Here is a 19,272-nt window from a genome sequence, read left to right on the forward strand (position 1 = left end):
TAGAACAGTTTTCATCTGCCTACCCCCAGTTTGTCTACCTGTGTAAGTTTTTAGGTATCCTGCATATGGGTGATCATTGGGATGACGCGTGACTGACTTTTCTTTCCATCACAGGTGTGTTTTCTATAATAAGGGCGGTTTATGTAGCCAAGGTACTCTTAGGAATTACGTTTCTATGGGGTAAGATAGTTTTGACTCAGATAGCTAGAAGTTGAAGGTAAAATTTTAATAGCTATTTTGTTTTCTTTTTTAGAATGATGATTTTAATTTTCCATAGTAATTCTCAAGCATTATTTATTAACTGACTAAGCCTTTTAGTGCATCAGTTCAAAATGGTATTTTTAAAGGATCATTGCAGTATTTAATGGATGCCTACTGAGTACAAGATACCATGCTAGTCCCTACCCTCCAGAAGTTACTGTTTAGCTTTAGAGGTACTAACTGCAGTGTATATATAAGACTAACAATAAAGGCGGTATATGGTGTTGGTAAATACTATAGGCCTGTCGTTCTTCAGATTTGGTCTCTGAACTTGTAGCAGTCGAATTATCTGGGAATTTCTTTGAAGTCCCAGCTTTCAGGTCTAACGTTCAGATCAGAAACTTTGAGAGTGGGGCTTAGCATTCTCCAGGTGATTCTGATGTCTAGTTGAGACAATACCACTGGTTGAAAAGGGAGTGGGAAAGAAAAAAAACCCACTGGTTTGCTTGGGAGGAGAAGGGTGTATGTTACTAGGCATGTCTGCTTTTGGAAATTACATTTATGGAAGCCATAGTGAGAACATATTGACAGAAGGTAATTCATGTCTAGAAGCATAATAATTGCTGGTTGAGGTCCTTTTTACTGGCTAACTAAAAAAAGTAATATTTCTTCCAATTTGTTTTCAAAGCTCACCAAACAGTATTGAGGTTTTAATTCTTTAGCCATTAAGAATTCCTTGAATTTTTGGTACCAATTTGGATTTATAAATCAATGTATAATATCATAAATTATGCATTGGAGTGTATCTGGTTTTGAAAAATTTGAAATGTATAACCTAAATGGTAACATGCAAGGAATTTATCTTTGACATCTGAGACTGAAAGAGTGGTTCCCCATGTGGTCTGGGGGCAACAAGTTTTAAATAGATAGTAAAGCATCAAGCTGCTTTTTCAAACAAATTATTTTTATTTGTTCCCCGTATTTACTGCTTCAAGCTATAATTTGTCTTAATTCTTAAGAATTTTCCTATGTGATTAAGCAATTTATTAAAATGCTGAGTACTCTTTAACAGTTTATGCTCAAAGCAGAAATCATATTTTCTACTTGTTTTTGTGCTTTTCTGGGAATGGAAATCCTGATATTGGTTTGGAGAAAACAAACATAACAAAATAAATAGTGTTTTCTAAACTAAATTATTTTGCCAAAATAAATTTGAAACAAATGTAGGCATTGGATGACTATTACATAGGTTTAACCATTAACTTATATAGGAAATGAAAGTTTTTGAAAGAATGCAGAAAAGTACTGCTAAACTTGTAAACCTAAGAAAATGTAACTAAGTTTTTGTACAATATCTTGACAAGTAGTCTGTCTTTTGGTCGTATGATTCTGGAAGAATCCGCCCGATTTGACATCCTGGCTGCTACGTCTCTAGCAGCACGGTTGCCCAAGGAGAGAGGTTGGCGAAGTTACTGTGGAATAGGAAAAGGAGAGCTGGCAAGCAGGAGGCTATGGGTCTTAGAGCAGTGGCAAATAGGAGTAGGTTTCTTGTTTGAGGGTTCAGTTTACCCATACTGCAGTGGGTAAAGTGGTTTCTACCTCCAATATTTAAGAAGATGGAGAAGCATAATTTTTTTAATGGTATGTTAGTATTTTTTAGTATTGTTGGTCTACTTAAGTTTCAAATTCCTGGAGTCAGGATATGGTAGAGGATGTGTAAGACAGCATTTGAGCTTAAAGTATATAAGTTTTGGCAATTGGAAATTTGGAGTATGTATGCTAATAACTTCTCCTTTTTTTTCCCAGGCAGTCTTACTGATGAAGGACAGCAGTACTGTTGCAGATTAATGGAAATGGATTCCAGAAGTGGTCCAGGCTTCATTGGTTTAGGCATTAAAGCATTACAAGACAAAAAGTATGAAGATGCTGTTAGTAACCTAACAGAAGGTAAGTGTACAGTATAAAGCATGTAACATGAGGTTTAAGTTGTGAACAAACTCAAGGGTATAACTTCTTGGGATGCATTAAATTGAACACAACCCAAGGAAGTGTTGAAGCAACATCTGTCACAAGTAAGAAGACAGGAAATAGCCCTCAAGGCAGTGTCTCCCTGTGGGATTAATACAGGAAGCTTTTATTCAGTGTATTAGAGGGTGTTGGTAGAGAGCTGGTGTACACATTAAGAAACTTAATATATATGTACTCTCTTCCCCTGCTTAAAACCTTTCATGGGTTTTCAGCTGCCCCTAGGATAACATACAAACTCCTTCACAAGGTTTGCAAACCTCTCGAGTCTGATTTTTTGCCCTTTCCTGCTCCAATGCTTCATTTTCAAAGATAATGAGTCCATATGCTATTAATTGGTTGAGCTATATATGCCTGCCTTGTTAGCATGCTAGTGCATACATTGTATGTTCCCAAAATGGCTGAAGACCTCATCCACAGCAATAAATCTTACTATTATAGTGAGCTAAACAGAACTTCAGGGTCACTCAGGTGGGCTTTGGTGCAGCCCTCAGCTCAGAGTGTCTCAAATTGGCTCATGCAAAAAGCTATCAGTTAAAACATCTAGCAGGTTCCTGCGTCGGATCTGTTGGTTGTGTGAAACAAAACATATTCCTTCCGTGTTTTTGTCCCTTCCCCTCCTTCCTTCTGCTCATAACTTTTGATCTGCCTTTTGATCTGAAAAATTCTCCTTCACATCCTAGCTAGCATAGTCAGTAGGCAGTTATCTTTGGGCCTTTCTCTGAGGAATGTATATTTAAGATAGAAGTGAAAAAAATATATACTCTGGAGTTTGCTTAGGTCTGGATTCCAGCTAATTTCAAGACCTTGAGAAGACTTAAGTAAATTCTTTGTCTCAATGTTCTCATTTGTAAAATAAAGATATAGACATAGATATAGACATAACATAATTATTTATATCTATGCCCCCCCATCCTTAGGATCCTATCTTTAACTTACTTTTGTATGTATGATGTTTGTTTGTGGATGAACTCACATTTGAATAGAGATATGAGTTACAAATACCAGCTTAGGGTAGGAGGAGCATTTTAAGCCAAGAGTCAAATAGCCTGAGACTGAGAGCACAGCTGGAATTCAGGGTAGTTCAACGACATTGAGAATGACCTATGGGAGCAATAAGAGTCAAGAAAGGAGACTGGAGAGGGGCCTTGCACACTTTGTGAATGAGTTTGCATGTTATCCTAAGGGCAGCTGGGAACCTGTGGAAGGTTTTAAAAATGGGAATTCCATAATTCCATTTGTATTTGTAGAGATATTCTGGCTACAGTGTAGAGAATGAATTGGAGTGGGTGGCAAGCACTTGCAGTGGTCTGGAATAAAGATGGTGGAGATGGGAGCTGAAGTAGCAGTTTTAGAGAAATGGATTGGGGCATGGAATCAATGTTGCAAATAATTATATATGAGAGACAAGGGAGAGGAGAGGTCTGATTTGGAGAGTAGATGGTGTTGCCACTTATCTCAGTAATCCTAGAAAGCTTGGATTTTGTGATTGCTTTTATCCTTTTAGGGTTAAAGGAAAGCCCTCTTTGCACGGCTGGATGGTATCATCTGGCAGAAGTCCAAGTTAAAATGCATAGACCTAAGGAAGCTGTTCTTTCATGCAATCAAGGTATTACTGACATCTGTAAGGGTAGCCAACCCTCTTTCTCTTTATATTAAAGAAGAAAAAGATATTGGTTTAAAGAAACTTACATGCTTTATTTTGTATTTTAATTTACTGACCAATTTAAATTTCATTGAGATGGTTAAATAATGCCAAGTGTATGTGCATGTTGTGTATGATCTTTTAAACTACCAGTATTTTTCAAAGGATCCCTGTACTTGGAATTTTGACAGTCAGTTTAGGCTTGTGTGGAGGTACTCTGTCTGTAATAAGGCAGTTTCTGGTGCGTCCAGAATTTCAGGAGCTTTTGATTTCTCTGATGTAAATATGAGAAGTCTCAGGCATCTGGAGCCTATTTGAATGTGGTCAGATGGGTCATGTGAGGGGATAGGTAATCATAAAAAGTGGTTCACTGCTCTTGACCCAGCCGGTGGCCTAGCCTCTGTAGTTGAGAAAGAGTTCAGCCTGGTCTATATGAATTCAACTTCTTTTCCCTCAGTATCCCTCATTTGCTAAGTTGTGTACTGATGCTTTGGCTAACCTTTGTTGTGTAGCAGATATAGATAGCCATTGTATTTCAGGATGTTCATGTTACAGAAAGATAGAGATTTTAAATTTAGTTCTGTTCTGTTTTAAATGCAGATATTTCCATAAAGAATTCAGGGAAGAATTTATATTTTGCTCTGAATTATTCTTCATGTATGTTGTTTTGGCAATTTATTCTTATTGTATCTCCAATTTATTATTTATCACCCATAAGAAGAAAAAAATGAAGTAATATGGTTGTCTTCATTCAGATGTCCTTAATTTTGTCAGCTCTGAAGAACATAGATAATCTTGGTGTGTCCGGTGGCAGTCTTCATCAGAAGAATCTTTGTCTCCGTTTGAAAGCAGAGGCTTTGATTAAACTCTCAGATTATGAATCTTCAGTGGAAGCAATTTGTACTCTTGATCAGGTAGTCTTACCAGGTTTTTCCCTCCAACTTTATTTTTGCAGTCAACCAGGCATCAACTACTCTCTCCTTATAAGTATTTATTTTTAAACAGATTTTACGTTAGAGGTATGAATTAATCACATCAGCATTTTCTAAATCATTCACACACTTGGAAACTACTGAAGTTATTTGTTTACCTTTTGGTTAAGTACTTATAGTGTTCTTCATACGATGCAATTTCTTTCTTTAGTCTTGTTCTTATTCTCCTTTTCTCTTTTGGACCTCTAAGGCTGTTACTTATTGATTATTATTAATTCGAGGTTCTAAATTTTTTCCTCCTTTAGAGTTTATAGATTACTGATAAGAACAATGAAGGACACAGTAGCTTCATTGTAGATAGTATTATTTATTTGTTTTTCAGTCTAATAAAACGGAAGGAGATTGATATTTAAGAAGAAATCCTTTTTTTTTTAAAGATTTTATTTATTTATTTGATAGGAACACAGGGAGAGCAGGAACACAAGCAGGGGGAGTGAGAGAAGGAGAAGCAGGCTCCCTGCTGGGATGTAGGGCTCAATCCCAGGACCCTGGGATCATGCCTAAGCCGAAGGTAGATGCTCAACGACTGAGCCACCTAGGTGCCCTAGGAATCCTATTTCTTAATGTTTTTGGTTCAAGCAATTTGAAAATCCCTGGCAAAAAGCTAGTAAATTGTGAATTATAACAACATGGTGCTTTTAAAATTTTTGTTCGCTAAAGGCTATTTTGGTCTAAAATTAAAATTATATCACTCAATTATTGTGGAGTTTTGAATTTTTAAAATATCATTGTTTTGTATATTTCAAAGGACTTTGCATTTCATAATATTTCATTAAAATTAGACCATTTGTCAGCATCCTTCAAGAACTATTATCTTAATTTCTTATTTTCTGCTTGCCTTATACCAGTAATGTATTTTGTGTGAATGATTTGAGGAGGTCTTTTCAGTTTTTTTGTTTGTTTACACACACACACACACACACACACACAAAGAAAAGCTTCTTGGAGAGCTGATAATGTCCATGTCTGAAACAGAAAATATACAGGATGAGCCCAGGACATCTTAGAATGCTAGAAAGCAAGGAAACTATAAAAAAAGACTTCTAGAATTATACTAGAAAGGCTTAGGAATTACCATGGGTTGGTTGTCACTGTCTAAAGGTTAGTTTGAGCACCAGTAACTACTGTGGGTGGAAAGATATCAAATGGGTTTTAAGTTTAAATTCATGTATTCCAGATGGTACAAAAAAAAATCAATAAAATCCTCTATTAAAAACTCTTTGGAGGATGCTAAGAAACCATTTGGCAAGATTCAAAGTATTTATCTTGCCTTTCCTTTATGAACTGTTGCTCAGAATAATCAAATAGATAATGGGGGGGGAATTTTTTGTTATTAAAATATTCCATCAATAAGGAAAGAAGAAATGCAGAATTAGAAAATCACCATTTTGCAGTCCATAATGAATTAATAGATCCAGGCATTGAAGATCAGTGGTTGCTAAACAACATCACCCAAGAGAAAGAACCATACATAACCAAGTGCATGTACGCGTGAAGTATTCCTGCCAAAGCATCAAAACTGAATCATGTTATGTGTTGAGGCCTAACTACTAATTTATCGAAGATATGGGGGACCAAAGGACATGTCAGGACCATGGGAATACATTCAGTAAAATCCAGACTCAGAAATTGTGACAAGCGGCCCATATTTTTCAACAATTAAATTGTAAGAGAGGAAAAAAGATGGAAGGGAGCCCTATAGATTGAGACTTAAGAAACCGTCTCTTGAAATGCATATACCTTATTCAGATTTTGATTAAAACAAAATCTTAAATATTTTCTGAGCCAACTGAGAAATTTGAACACTTGATAATTTTTTGATGATAGTAAGGATGTATTGTTGGTTTTGGCGAGGTGTTTATAATGGTAGTACAATTATGTTATATAAAAATGAACTTTTTAGATATATATTGTAAAGTATCAGAAGAAAAGTTATAATATCTGGGGTAATCTAAGAAGGAGTGTAGTGAAATGGGTGGAAGTATGGATGAGAAAAGATTGACTTCGAGTTTATAATTTTGAAGTAGGATAATGAGTACATGTGGGATTATTATACTATTCTCTAATTTTTTTGAAATGTTTTTGAAATTTTCTCTAATAAAAAGGTTATAAAGAATGAGTGTGTTCATAGTGTTAAAAATAAGGATCTGTACGTCTTTACTCTGTGTTCTTCTATGGTCATTCTTTAATTAAAGCAAACATTGCTGCTCTGTGTTGAAAGAGACCTAATCTCTTTATAATTATTTTCTAGGTTTCTGATGCAAATAATGTCCCAGGACTTTTGGTTCTTAAAAGCTTGGCCTATCTGAACAAAGGTTCATTAGATGAAGCTTCTAAGGTTGGTTTTTTTCATTCAAACTGGAATTTTTTTGGTTGGGGAGGGGCAAAGGGAGAGGGAGAGAGAGAATCTCAAGTAGGCCCACTCCCAACACAATGCCTGACTGTGGCTTTGTCTCATAACCTTGAGCCAAAATCAAGAGTCAGATGCTTAAACAGCTGAGCCACCCAGGTTCCCTAAATTGTGAATTTTTTTTAAAGCTACAAATGACTTAATTTGGATAAAGAATTGACAGGTATCTACTTTATAGATTATGGAAGACCTTCTCTCTTCTTACCCTGACCTAGCTGAAGTTCATGCCCTGGAAGCTTTGATTCATTTTACCAAAAAGGACTATCCACAAGCAGAGAAATGGTAAGGATATGTTTAGACTGCACATAGATCTAGTCATATCTTAAGTTACTGTATTTCTCAAAAATTCAAAATGAGTAGTTTGATAAAGATCCATTTTGTGTAATATGATCTGCATAAGCATTAGTATTTTTAAGAAATGTATGTAACATGTAGCACAGTACCTGTAAGAAAATTCTGTAATGGGTATGAAATTTAACTAGCTGATCATAATGGTCAGTGAGTAGATCAGTGTTTGATGTGTTCTCCTAAATGCTTAGCACACTGGTAAAGCTAAAAGGCATTGTGCTTTTATAAGCTTCTCTTCAAAAAATTTTTTTCTCATTGTGATCTAAATTCTAAAGTAGTAACTTACTTCTGATTTAGCATCTTTGAATAACTCCAACTTTGTCCCAACCAGGAGTTTCCTACATTGTGTGCATGTGTGTGTTTTCTGTCTATCTTCTTACTTCCCTTTGGTGACTTAGTTTTCAGAGGGCTCTTGAGAAAGATGCTGAAGTTGCTGAATATCATTACCAACTTGGGTTAACATATTGGTTCATGAATGAAGAAACAAGAAAAGATAAAACAAAGACTCTTACCCACTTTCTAAAGGTAAAACAAATGCTACTATTCAATTCTTAGTTGAAATGGATTTTTAATAAAATAAATAATAATCATATAAGTTAGGCACTTAAAATTACTGTTTTCTGAACTGTTTTTATTTATTTTTTTAAATTTATTTGTTTTAGAGAGAGAGCAAGGGCATGAGTGGGAGGGGCAGAGGGAGAGAGGGAGAGAGAATCTCAAGCAGACTTCATGCTGAGTGCAGAGCCCAATGCAGGGCTTCATCTCACAACCATGAGACCATGACCTGATCCAAAACCAGGAGTCAGACAGTTAACCGACTGCACCACCTAGACACCCTTGAACTGTTTGTTTTTTTAAACTAGAGTTTTTTGGTGTTTCATCTCTTACACATTAGGTTTTGTGAGAATGTTATGTGGGTTTTCAAGGAGAAAATAAAAAATGTAAAAATTACTTATTTCAGAAACACACATTATAGAAGATGGGACATAATTATCTCTGGAGAAAAATACTGTTTTTAGGTAATTTCCACTATAATGTGAGCATATATACTTCCATATGTTTAATTTCTCATATTTTAGATGTTAAAGATCTGAAGTCTTACATTCTTACCTTGATGCATAAAAGAAGGTTAATGTAATAATAACTCTAATTTCACATTTATTTTTAACAAAGAAATAATTTTTTTACACTTGTTTACATTCTGTAAGTAGTAACAACCAGCTCTCCTGTTGCTTTAAATCTTACATTAAGGGACATGTTGGCATATTTTTCTATGGTTAACAAAGGTGTTCCATTTTTCTTTTAACCTATGTATTTATCTTTCATGTTTTTAAAGAGAATCACACAGACAAGCTTTAATAATGTGTTGCTATCAATCTTTGTTTCAAAGGCTGCCAGACTGGATCCATACATGGGCAGAGTTTTCCGCTATTTAGGTCATTACTACAGAGATGTGGTAGGAGATAAAAACAGAGCCCGTGGCTGTTATAGGAAAGCTTTTGAATTAGATGATACTGATGCTGAATCTGGGGCTGCGGCAGTTGACTTAAGTGTGGAGCTTGAAGAGATGGTATGTCTAATAACTTAAGCCCTTAGAAATATTTTTATATGTGTGTACTTGAAGTTTACTATTTTTTTTAAATTTTATTTATTTATTTGTTAGAGAGAGAGGAGCAAGAGCGAGCACAGGCCGACAGAGTGGCAGGCAGAGGCAGAGGGAGAAGCAGGCTCCCCGCCAAACAAGGAGCCAGATGTGGGACTTGATCCCAGGCTCTGCGATCATGACCTGAGCTGAAGGCAGCTGCTCAACCAACTGAGCCACCCAGGCATCCCGAAGTTTACTATTTTTTAAAATTTTTCTTTGTAGACACAATAGAAATATTTTTGCCACTGTTAGGGAGTAAATTTTCTTTTCATTGGCAGACATTATATTACTCATTACTTATTTTTGAAACCGTAGTTTGAGTATATACCGGTGTAAGTTTAAAAAATCAGAAGCAGTAAATGAAAATGTTTGAATACTTTATATAGGTGTTGCGTACTTTTATGGTATTTGAGATCTCTAATACTAGTCTTTTCTTAATTTCAGGAAACTGCCTTAGCTATCCTAACAGCAGTAACTCAAAGGGCAAGTGCTGGAACAGCAAAATGGGCCTGGCTTAGGCGAGGACTATACTATTTGAAAGCTGGTCAGCATTCTCAGGCTGTGGCTGAGTAAGTCACCTTATTACATTTAAACTATTAACGTATTTTTTTTTAATTAAACTCTTTGTATACCCGAAGTGGACTTCACAAATTGCCTCATTCCAGGTTATATTTTGAGAGAAGGAGTAGCAAAATTTGCTTATAATTGATTGGTTCTTTTTATGTGCAAGACACTGAAATTGCAAAAATAAATTAAATGATGTCCATTTGTTAAGGAGGTAGCCATTCTAATGAAGTGAAGTCTTCTAAGTGTTACACATATGGAAACTTCAGGAATGACAATAAGCTGATACTTTTATTGTTCTCCCCATGACATGCTTTGTTTTGGGGCAGGAGATATATTTGCCATCTTCGTGTGCATTTGGTGCAGCTCATTTTTAGTCATTTGGTTTCAACTATACTTAAGGATAAATGAAATAGGGGAGCCTGGCTGGCTCAGTTGGTGGAGCTTGCGACTCTTGATCTCAGGGTCATGAATTTAAACCCCATGTTGGGCACAGAGCTTACTTAAAAAAAAAAAGAATAAATAAAATATATTTAATAATAACAAATACATAATAAAAAGAAGATGTAGGGGAAGGGGGTTAAGTGATACAGCCTTAGCATTATAAAATAAATAAGTCACAGGGATGAAAAGTACAGCATACGGAATATAGTCAATCGTGTTGTAATAACTTTGGTGACAGAGGGTAAATATATTTATCAACTACACTTATCATGGTGAACATTTCATAGTGTCTGTAAGTTTCAAATCAGTATGTTATACACTTGAAACTAATATAATATTTTACGTCAGCTGTACTTCAATTTAAAAAAATGAAGAACAAAGATTGTCTGTTTATAAGGAAGTATAACAGAGCCTTAGCATTTCCTAGTAATGAGAACACAGCATCTCACTATCAATTTAATTAAGTTTATAAGACCTCAGTCTGTCTATATAAAATTTTTTGGTTATACTGCAAGAGATAAATTTCATTACTACAGTTACACTGAAAAATTAAAATGTAAGTACTTAAATGTGAATGATCACAATTAATTATAAGCCTTGTATATTTTCTTTTTAGAAAGGATTAGAAAGTACCTTTTTTCTGAACATAACAAATTGTTGTAGCAGTTATTTTTACCCCCTCCAGTTTGTGAGAAATATATACATGTATATATATACATGTATATATTTGGATTAAGATAAAGTTTCTGATTTATATCAGTACCTAGAATACTGTGATATTTCTGTTTTGGTGGAAGGATCAGTGGGGTATTATTACTCATCATGAGGCATATGGAGATACATACCTATTCTGGTGGGAAACTAGAATTCTTCCAGATAGTCAAGGAAAAAAATTCTGAACAGCACTTGTTTGAAAAGGTATTTTGTTCTTATTCATTCCAAATTTATAATAAAATTTCTTAGTATTAAAATATTCAAGTTATAAAAATATATGTTCAAGTTGTAAAAGGAAAAGGTATAACTGCTTTATTTTTTTTAAGATTTATTTATTTATTTGAGAGAGAGAATGCATAAAGGGAGGAGGGAGGAGCAGAGAGAGAGAGAGGATCTCAAGCAGACTTCCTGCTGAATGTGGAGCCCAAGACAGGGCTCAATCCCACAACCCCAAGATCATGACCTGGGCTGAAATCAAGAATCGTCACTCAACTGACTGAGCCACCCAGTTGTCCCGTATACCTGTTTTAAATAGCACTTTTATAAATAGAAGGAACCCTGGTTATATGTGATTCAGTTGAATTATTTATTTTTTATTTTCTTTCAGATGTGGAAATAGTTCTTTTACCTTTAGTTTACCTTTAACTATTTACTGAAATTTTAGTTTACAGGCAGCATTAAGGGCAGACCCAAAGGACTTCAATTGTTGGGAGTCATTAGGAGAGGCATACTTAAGCAGAGGTGGCTATACGACAGCCTTGAAATCCTTCACAAAAGCCAGTGAGCTGAACCCAGAATCCACATACAGTGTGTTTAAGGTTGCAGCAATACAGCAAATCCTAGGCAAATATAAGGAGGCGGTAGCTCAATACCAGCTGATCATTAAAAAGAAAGAAGATTATGTGCCAGCTTTGAAAGGTAATTTTTTAATACCCCCTTGACTTGTGATACTAGAGTTTAAAATCCTTGAGTAAATGTCTTCCGGAATGTATTTTGTAACCTGAAAAGGATTTCTTTTGTCAACAGCAAGGTGTCTTTTTTCATGGACCTTTTATAGTATGACTTGTTATATAGATTTGAATATAGAAAAATCAAATCTTGTTTCATAACAGTACATAAATAGTAATATGATAAATATTTAACTTGTAGATCAGATTGTATGATAGCTATTTGGTGGATCTCTAAAACAGGAGTTTGCTCTAATATTTTAATAATTAATTTACTATATCTTCAGAATATTTCAATATATTTTAATTACTTTTTAACTTATAGGAGATTTTTTTTTCATTTTTTTGAACTTCAGGAACAACTTACATTGTTTTATTATCTAAATTAATTTCATTTTGTCTGTATATATCTACTCCTTCTGAACAAATGATTTTTGGTAATATAAAGTAAAATGACACCATCCATATATAATCTAAATTTTACATGATTATATCTAACCATTTTTAAAAACCTGGAGCCCATTACGTGTCCTTTACTCTATTTCTTTTTCCTTTTTAAATGAAACAATTATGGTTTAAGTCAGAAATAGTGTATGTTGAAAGTGATACGTGACTTAGATCTTGAAAACTTCTTTTTAAATTTTGAAAAACTTTCCTCAAGTGAAATTAATTTATTAATTATTAAATCTTTATTGGGCACTTGAGGAGATTGCTATTTCATTTAAATTTTACAGTGTAGTCTGCTATCCAGTTTTGAATATAAAAAGATCAAATCTTGTTTCATAATAGTTAATAAATAGTAAGATGAAGGAGAGAAGCATTCAGTAGCATTTTCAAAGCTGAGGTTTTGAGTTAAGTAACTTGCCCAAAGCCAAGGAAATTCTTTTCCATAGATTTTTATCACTTTTAGTACATGTTTACTCTAATAGAACCTTGCCATTTGAATTCCATACTAAATGTATGCAAGACCATACTTAAAGATAATTTTTATACAATACTACTGAGTTTTGTTTTTGGAAAGTGGCTTTAATATCATACCACTATGTTTTGTTTTCTTTTTTTCAACTTTATTCTGAGTGTTTCTTGTATGTGTTTTAATAACTAAAAACTTAACCTGGTTTTAGGTTTGGGCGAATGCCATCTCATGATGGCAAAAGCAGCTCTCGTCGATTATCTTGATGGGAAAGCTGTAGACTACATCGAAAAAGCACTGGAATATTTTACTTGGTTAGTATTATTCTTATTATTCATTGTATTTATTTTCTAGAATTATAATAAAGCCAAAGTTAGAAAATTTTTCTGTGTTTATTCTGTTAGATAAAGCAATCATTATTCAGAATATCAAACACAAAGAATAAGGGACTAGCCAATGAATTCTGTACCATACATATTGTATTAATTTTGCATTGGGGAACAGATAGAATTTCTTGCTCTTAGTAGCAGCTGACATGCTAGATGCTAGGAAAGGGTGGGGAGCAGTCTGTCAGGAAAGTGGCAGCTTGGATACAACGTATCAGTGTTCTATTTGATAGTAAGGGCCTGTTTTAGGTATATTGGTAGGGTTGCAGTTGAGGGGAAATGAGCAATCTCATTTTTCCTGAAGAGAATCTGTGTAGGAAAAAAAGTGATGTCTAATATTAAGGGAATCAGAAAAATCTGAGTAAATCTCGTATTTAGAACTGTAAAGTCACTAGCTAAATAGAAGTGTTGTGTTAGATGATCTTTAAAAGTCTGTTACACATATATTTGAATTATTCTTTTCTTAGACATCTTTTTTGTGCTCCCCTTCCTTTCTTTTCCTGCTTGTCGTCTCTTCTGGTTCCTATTGATTTGGTTGCTCCAGAATTGATTTTGAGTATGAACCAAATATGAAAAGAAAACCTTAGCCTTTTCTCTCCCACAGATTTTTATCTCTGCTTTTCAAGTTTCATATAATAGAGATCTTTCCAAAGAGGACAGGATATTGTAAAGAGGACATGCTTCATTTGAATTAGTAGTTAAGAGTAAATGTGAACCTTTCAGTGATGATATTTGAAATACATATACTGTCTTTCTAACAATGGGAAATTATGTTCTGGGTAGCCTATAGCATTCACGGCTAATTAAATGGAGGTCTATGAAACTTTTAAAGTGATAATCCCCAAATTTATGTTTACTTCTAGACTTAAAAGCTCATATTACCCTAATTCTTATGTAAGCGTGATAGAAGTTATTTCACTTTACAGATATTTTATTTTTTTAATTGAGCTTTAAAGAAAATAAGAATTTAGGCTGTTGAAATTGCCTGTTTCTCTTTCCACTCTATTTTCTTCTTTCATACTGTCAACTTTATTTTTTATTTTTAGGTATTTTTTATTTTACTTTATTTTACCTCTTTTCACCCTAACAAGTGTACTATTTAATTCTCCTCCCCTATTTCCCCATTCCCCTACCTACCACCCCTCTGGTAACCATCAGTTTGTTTTCTTTAGCTAAGAATCTGTTTCTTGGTCTGTCCCTCTTTTTTTTTTTCCCCCTTTGCTCGTTTGTTTTGTTTCTTATATCTCACATATGAGTAAAATCATATGGTATTTGCTTTTCTCTGACTGACTTATTTCACTTAGCATTATGCTATCTATCATGCTGTCAATTTTAGAAATTATGCTAAGGTATTTGGGCAGAGGAACTACAAATGGTGTTGTCCTTCCTCCTGATCCTCACAGTGGGCTTTCAGCAATGACTGCCATAATTAATCTTATTTCTCAGGAAGATATTGGAAAATGGTTTTTGGCTGGACTTTTTTAGTAGAAAAGGCTATGAGAAATGTTCCATCTGCTTGTCCATCTGCCAGTAACATAGCTGTTTGATAGCTGATTATTGAGATTTGGCTGAAGTGAAATTGCCGTGTTTTATTTCTAAGATCTTGAGAAGAGAAAACTGAAGAGAAATGGATTTTTCCATTTCCATCCATTAGAATGAGATTTTTCTGATTCTAAAAAGAAGTGACCTTTATCACCATAATTAATATTTTTACTTACTGTTTTAAGCTTGTGCATTCAGTCTTATTTGCTTCAGTAAATATGGGTCTTCACATGTTTGCAAAATGTCTGGCATTTAAAATGATCAATTCTTCCCCTTCTCTCCCTTCCTTTCTTCTTCCTAATAGGGAGGTGATAAAAATGTGGTCCATTTAGAAAGAATTTAGTAAAGCATGCACTGTACTTAACCAACGAAGTAGTTCATAATTAAGATTATAATGAGAGAGATAAATTTCCCATTGTTTGGAAAAAATTTATAAGAATCACACTGTTTGTTTTCTTTAGGGCTCTGCAACATCAAGCTGATGTCTCTTGCCTTTGGAAGCTAGTTGGAGATGCTTGTACGAGTCTGTATGCTGTCTCACCATCTAAAGTGAATGTTACTGTTTTAGGAGTCCTTTTAGGTCAGAAAGAAGGCAAACAAGTATTAAAGAAGAATGAGCTCCTCCATCTTGGTGGAAGGTAATTCACAAAGATTGCTAGATAATGACATTCACTTTGAATTAGGACATTTTTAACAAAAAGTAACATTTATTTTTATATTTCCGTAGGTGTTATGGTCGTGCGTTAAAACTGATGTCTACATCTAATACATGGTGTGACCTTGGAATTAATTATTATCGCCAAGCACAGCATCTAGCAGAAACAGGCAGCAATACAAATGATCCTAAAGAGTTGTTGGAGAAGTCTTTACATGTATGGTTTTGAGAAATTTTTTATAAGCTTTTTAAAAAACAAAGTGCTTTTCTAATAGATGTTTTGATAAAGTAGATACTGTTGTGTTTTCATGTAAAACCACATTTATCTTGATATAAATGCTGATGTTCCAAGATATAAAAACTAATCCAATTTTACTTTTCAGTGTCTGAAAAAGGCAGTGAGACTTGACAGTAAAAATCACTTATATTGGAATGCTCTTGGAGTGGTTTCATGTCACAATGGTAAGAACTGAGTAACATTTCAATATTTTTAGAAGATGGTTTTAGGTAATAAAGTTCAGTTTCATCAAATTCTGTATTTTTCAGGTATTAGAAATTACGCCCTTGCTCAACACTGTTTCATCAAGTCTATCCAGTCGGAACAAATTGTGGGTGTTCTTTGTGTCTATCAATGATAAAGAACTTAAGAATTTAGTGTTAATAATTTTCTGAGACTGCCATGTAGGCAGGAACCTAATTGTGTATATATATGTTTTTTTAGAATGCTGTTGCATGGACCAACTTGGGAGTGTTATACCTTGCAAATGAAAACATTGAGGTAAATGTGTTTTCTGTTTTGTCAAATTAAAAGTAAAAACGTTCTTTATTTATGACCTCTTTGTAATCGCTCCTCTTCTTGTGGGGAATTACTTTGAATATTATTGTCTATTTAGTATGTTCTCCTGTATGCTAGATAATTGATGACACTTAGTTTATTATAGATATGAATAGTGACTGGGTAAGATTTATTTTCCTTTCCACACAACTGAAGAAATTCTGGTTTTATGATTATGTTGGGTTTTCTTAGTGTATATTAATTCCTTTAGATGCCACAATGTAATTTGTCATGCCTGAACAGTTACATATTAGAGAATGCGAAATACTGTAATTGGAAACGTGTCTCTAGGCCATGTTTAAAAGTTTCCATAAATCTGGGACTCCTGGATGACTCAGTGGGTTAAGCCTCTGCCTTTGGCTCAGGTCATGATCTCAGGGTCCTGGGATCGAGCCCTGCATTGGGCTCTCTGCTCCACGGGGAGCCTGCTTATCCCCCCTTCCTGCCTCTCTGTGTTGAATAGATAAATAAAATCTTTAAAAAAGAAAGTTTCCATAAATCTGTAGATAATAGCACATCTGCACAATTTTGTGTTTCGGCTGTTACATTGAATATCATCCTTTTAAAATAGCTTCAGTAATATTTTCAGAGATAAATTAAGTCACTCCTAGATTGCTTCAAAAACTAAACAGAATGAAGGAGAATATTAATTTGGATCTTAAAATGTGAAAATATTTTTTAAAAATTTAAATAAAGCTAAATCTTAGTTAATAAGCTATGAATGTAGTTTTATGATAGCACAACTCACTTGCTGTCCATGAACTACCTTTTTCATAAGAAAAATAAGACTGTTTGCCGTCACATACAGGTTACTGAGTAGAGTATCAGGCAGCATGTAACAATAAGTGTTTAGAGCAGAAAAATAAGCACGTAACTTAATGAATCCAAGTGAGGGATCTTTAAAGTTTCCTGACTGCTTGGCACAGGTTTATGTTGCTCATTCTTTCATCCAGTAGCAGATATGCGTCATTGTTTGTTAGTTTTTCGTCCAGTAGCAGATATGCGTCATTGTTTTTAGTTTTTATCCTACCAGTTAAGCTTCAGGAGGCAGTAGGAGGTACTTCTGTCACACTGTGGCTAGCAAATGGATGGGTGATTGGTTAGAGGTTCTACAGGCTATGAGGTACACCCCTATATTGCCCTTTCAGTGGGGACCGTAACCCCTAAGCTGGTAGAGAGATCTGTTGTACCTAGAGGCTTTTAAGACTACGTAGTTAAAACATGGTTTTAAACATTGCTAGTTTTGTTTAAACAATGAAACCTTAGATTTATAAGTGTTTATGTTGATAAGTGTGACTTATCTTATTCTCTTATGCTTTTTAAACAGTTTAAAATATATACTAAGTTAATAAAATGGCATGTTATTTTTTTTTACTTTTTTTTCCTAGCAAGCTCATGAAGCTTTCAAAATGGCTCAATCTCTTGATCCATCTTATTTAATGTGCTGGATTGGACAAGTAAGATATATGTTTATTAATAATCCAGGATATAGGGGCGCCTGGGTGCTCAGTGGTTTGGGCTGCTGCCTTCGGCTCGGGTCATGATCTCAGGGTCCTGGGATCGAGCCCTGCATCGGGCTCCCTGCTCCACAGGAAGCCTGCTTCCCTCTCTCTCTCTCTCTCTGCCTGCCTCTCTGCCTACCTGTGATCTCTGTCTGTCAAATAAATAAATAAAATCTTTAAAAAAAAAAATAAATAAAAAATAAAAATAAATAATCCAGGATATAAACAACCTATTAATGTAAAGTGGTATAAGTAACTATTAATACAAATAACAATGATAATAATGATAACAGGTAACATTTGAGGACTTCTTTGTGCTAGTCCCTGTGCTAGTCTCTTTGTATATGTTATTTCAGTTAATCTTCCATCAGTGCATTGAGATGGTGGTGGTTATTAAACTTTTCATGGATGGGGAAATTAAAGTTTAGAGATCCTAAGTATTGTGCGTACGGTCATACAACTTGTATGATTAAGCTTTGGTCTGGGGTGGTGGAGCCTTTGAGCTAAAAACAAAACTCTGTTATTTAAATGCACATTCACCAAAAACGTTAACATTGACAAAGATCATTCTGATTATGTTTTCCTATTTTCTGTAAAACCTTCATATTTGATTTGATGGTGGTTTATGAGTATTGTTCTTCTGTTCACACTCTAGATTTGTGTATTGCCAAATAGGTATCAGGATATTTGGTTAAAAATGCGAGTCCATCACTGACCTGATTGTTTTATCTGAACATATCACTGCTAGATTTCATTTTTCTGCCTTGAAAAAGAAGGGGCTTGGCCGATGGCCCCCAGGGTCTTACCTAGTTGAGAACTTGTAATGAATTAGTAAGTGGTTGATTGTTTTGGTTCAGAGAATAGCAGGAGCATCACCCATCTCAGGAAATTAATAATCAGAATTTAGATATGTTTTATTCTACTTTTGATTTTGGGGTCAAATTCTAGTTAATTGGTGAAGCAAGTAGAGTTAGAAAGGTAACTCTATGAACTGTGGTTCTATGAACTGTGGTAGCATCTGGGAGCAATGGTATTACTACTAATCTCTGTGTAAGTTACTGGATTCAGGGGGCCCAAGAGTTTGCATTTCTAACTGTTCCCAGGTGCTGGCGCTGGTCCAGGTACTTGACTTTGAGTAGTACTGGTCTGGGTCAGGAGATTTTGGATGCTAATCAGAGCTATCTAAGTAATTTTTTAAAAAATTTTTCAATTCCTTTTATTTTTAAAAATAATTTATTTCAGACATTAACTAGTAGGTTTAATTAAATGGTAACAGTAAAAGTGAGACTTAATATTATTTCTTAAATAATATTAATAATATATGATTTTTAAATAAAAGATAGATGAGTTTGAAAGTAATTTTAACGTACCTCATAGTCTATAAATTTAAAGATACAGGTATGTTATTTAAAATTCTGAGGCACTTCGAAAAATAAATATGCTGAGACTCTACCTCAGGTCCGTGGAAACTAGAAGTCTGGAGGTTAAAAAAAAAAAAAAAAAA

At 34.4% G+C, this 19,272-nt stretch overlaps 1 protein-coding gene across 1 annotated transcript; it reads left to right on the forward strand.

The window, feature by feature from the left end:
• Positions 1–1,584: 1,584 nt before the first annotated feature.
• On the forward strand, positions 1,585–17,723 carry LOC132008086 (superkiller complex protein 3-like; the record flags this gene model as incomplete). The annotated part of the gene is made up of 17 exons (XM_059386468.1): positions 1,585–1,660; positions 2,008–2,148; positions 3,734–3,835; positions 4,646–4,785; positions 7,115–7,201; positions 7,452–7,555; positions 8,020–8,146; positions 9,012–9,191; positions 9,711–9,835; positions 11,653–11,906; positions 13,060–13,162; positions 15,238–15,414; positions 15,504–15,648; positions 15,815–15,893; positions 15,978–16,039; positions 16,153–16,209; positions 17,655–17,723. Coding segments are annotated over exons 1-17 (2,028 nt in total), but the record flags the coding sequence as incomplete, so codon positions are not given.
• Between the last annotated feature and the right edge of the window lie 1,549 nt (positions 17,724–19,272).

This window comes from Mustela nigripes, unplaced genomic scaffold (genome assembly GCF_022355385.1).
Source record: "Mustela nigripes isolate SB6536 unplaced genomic scaffold, MUSNIG.SB6536 HiC_scaffold_57, whole genome shotgun sequence".
Taxonomy (NCBI): Eukaryota; Metazoa; Chordata; class Mammalia; order Carnivora; family Mustelidae; genus Mustela; species Mustela nigripes.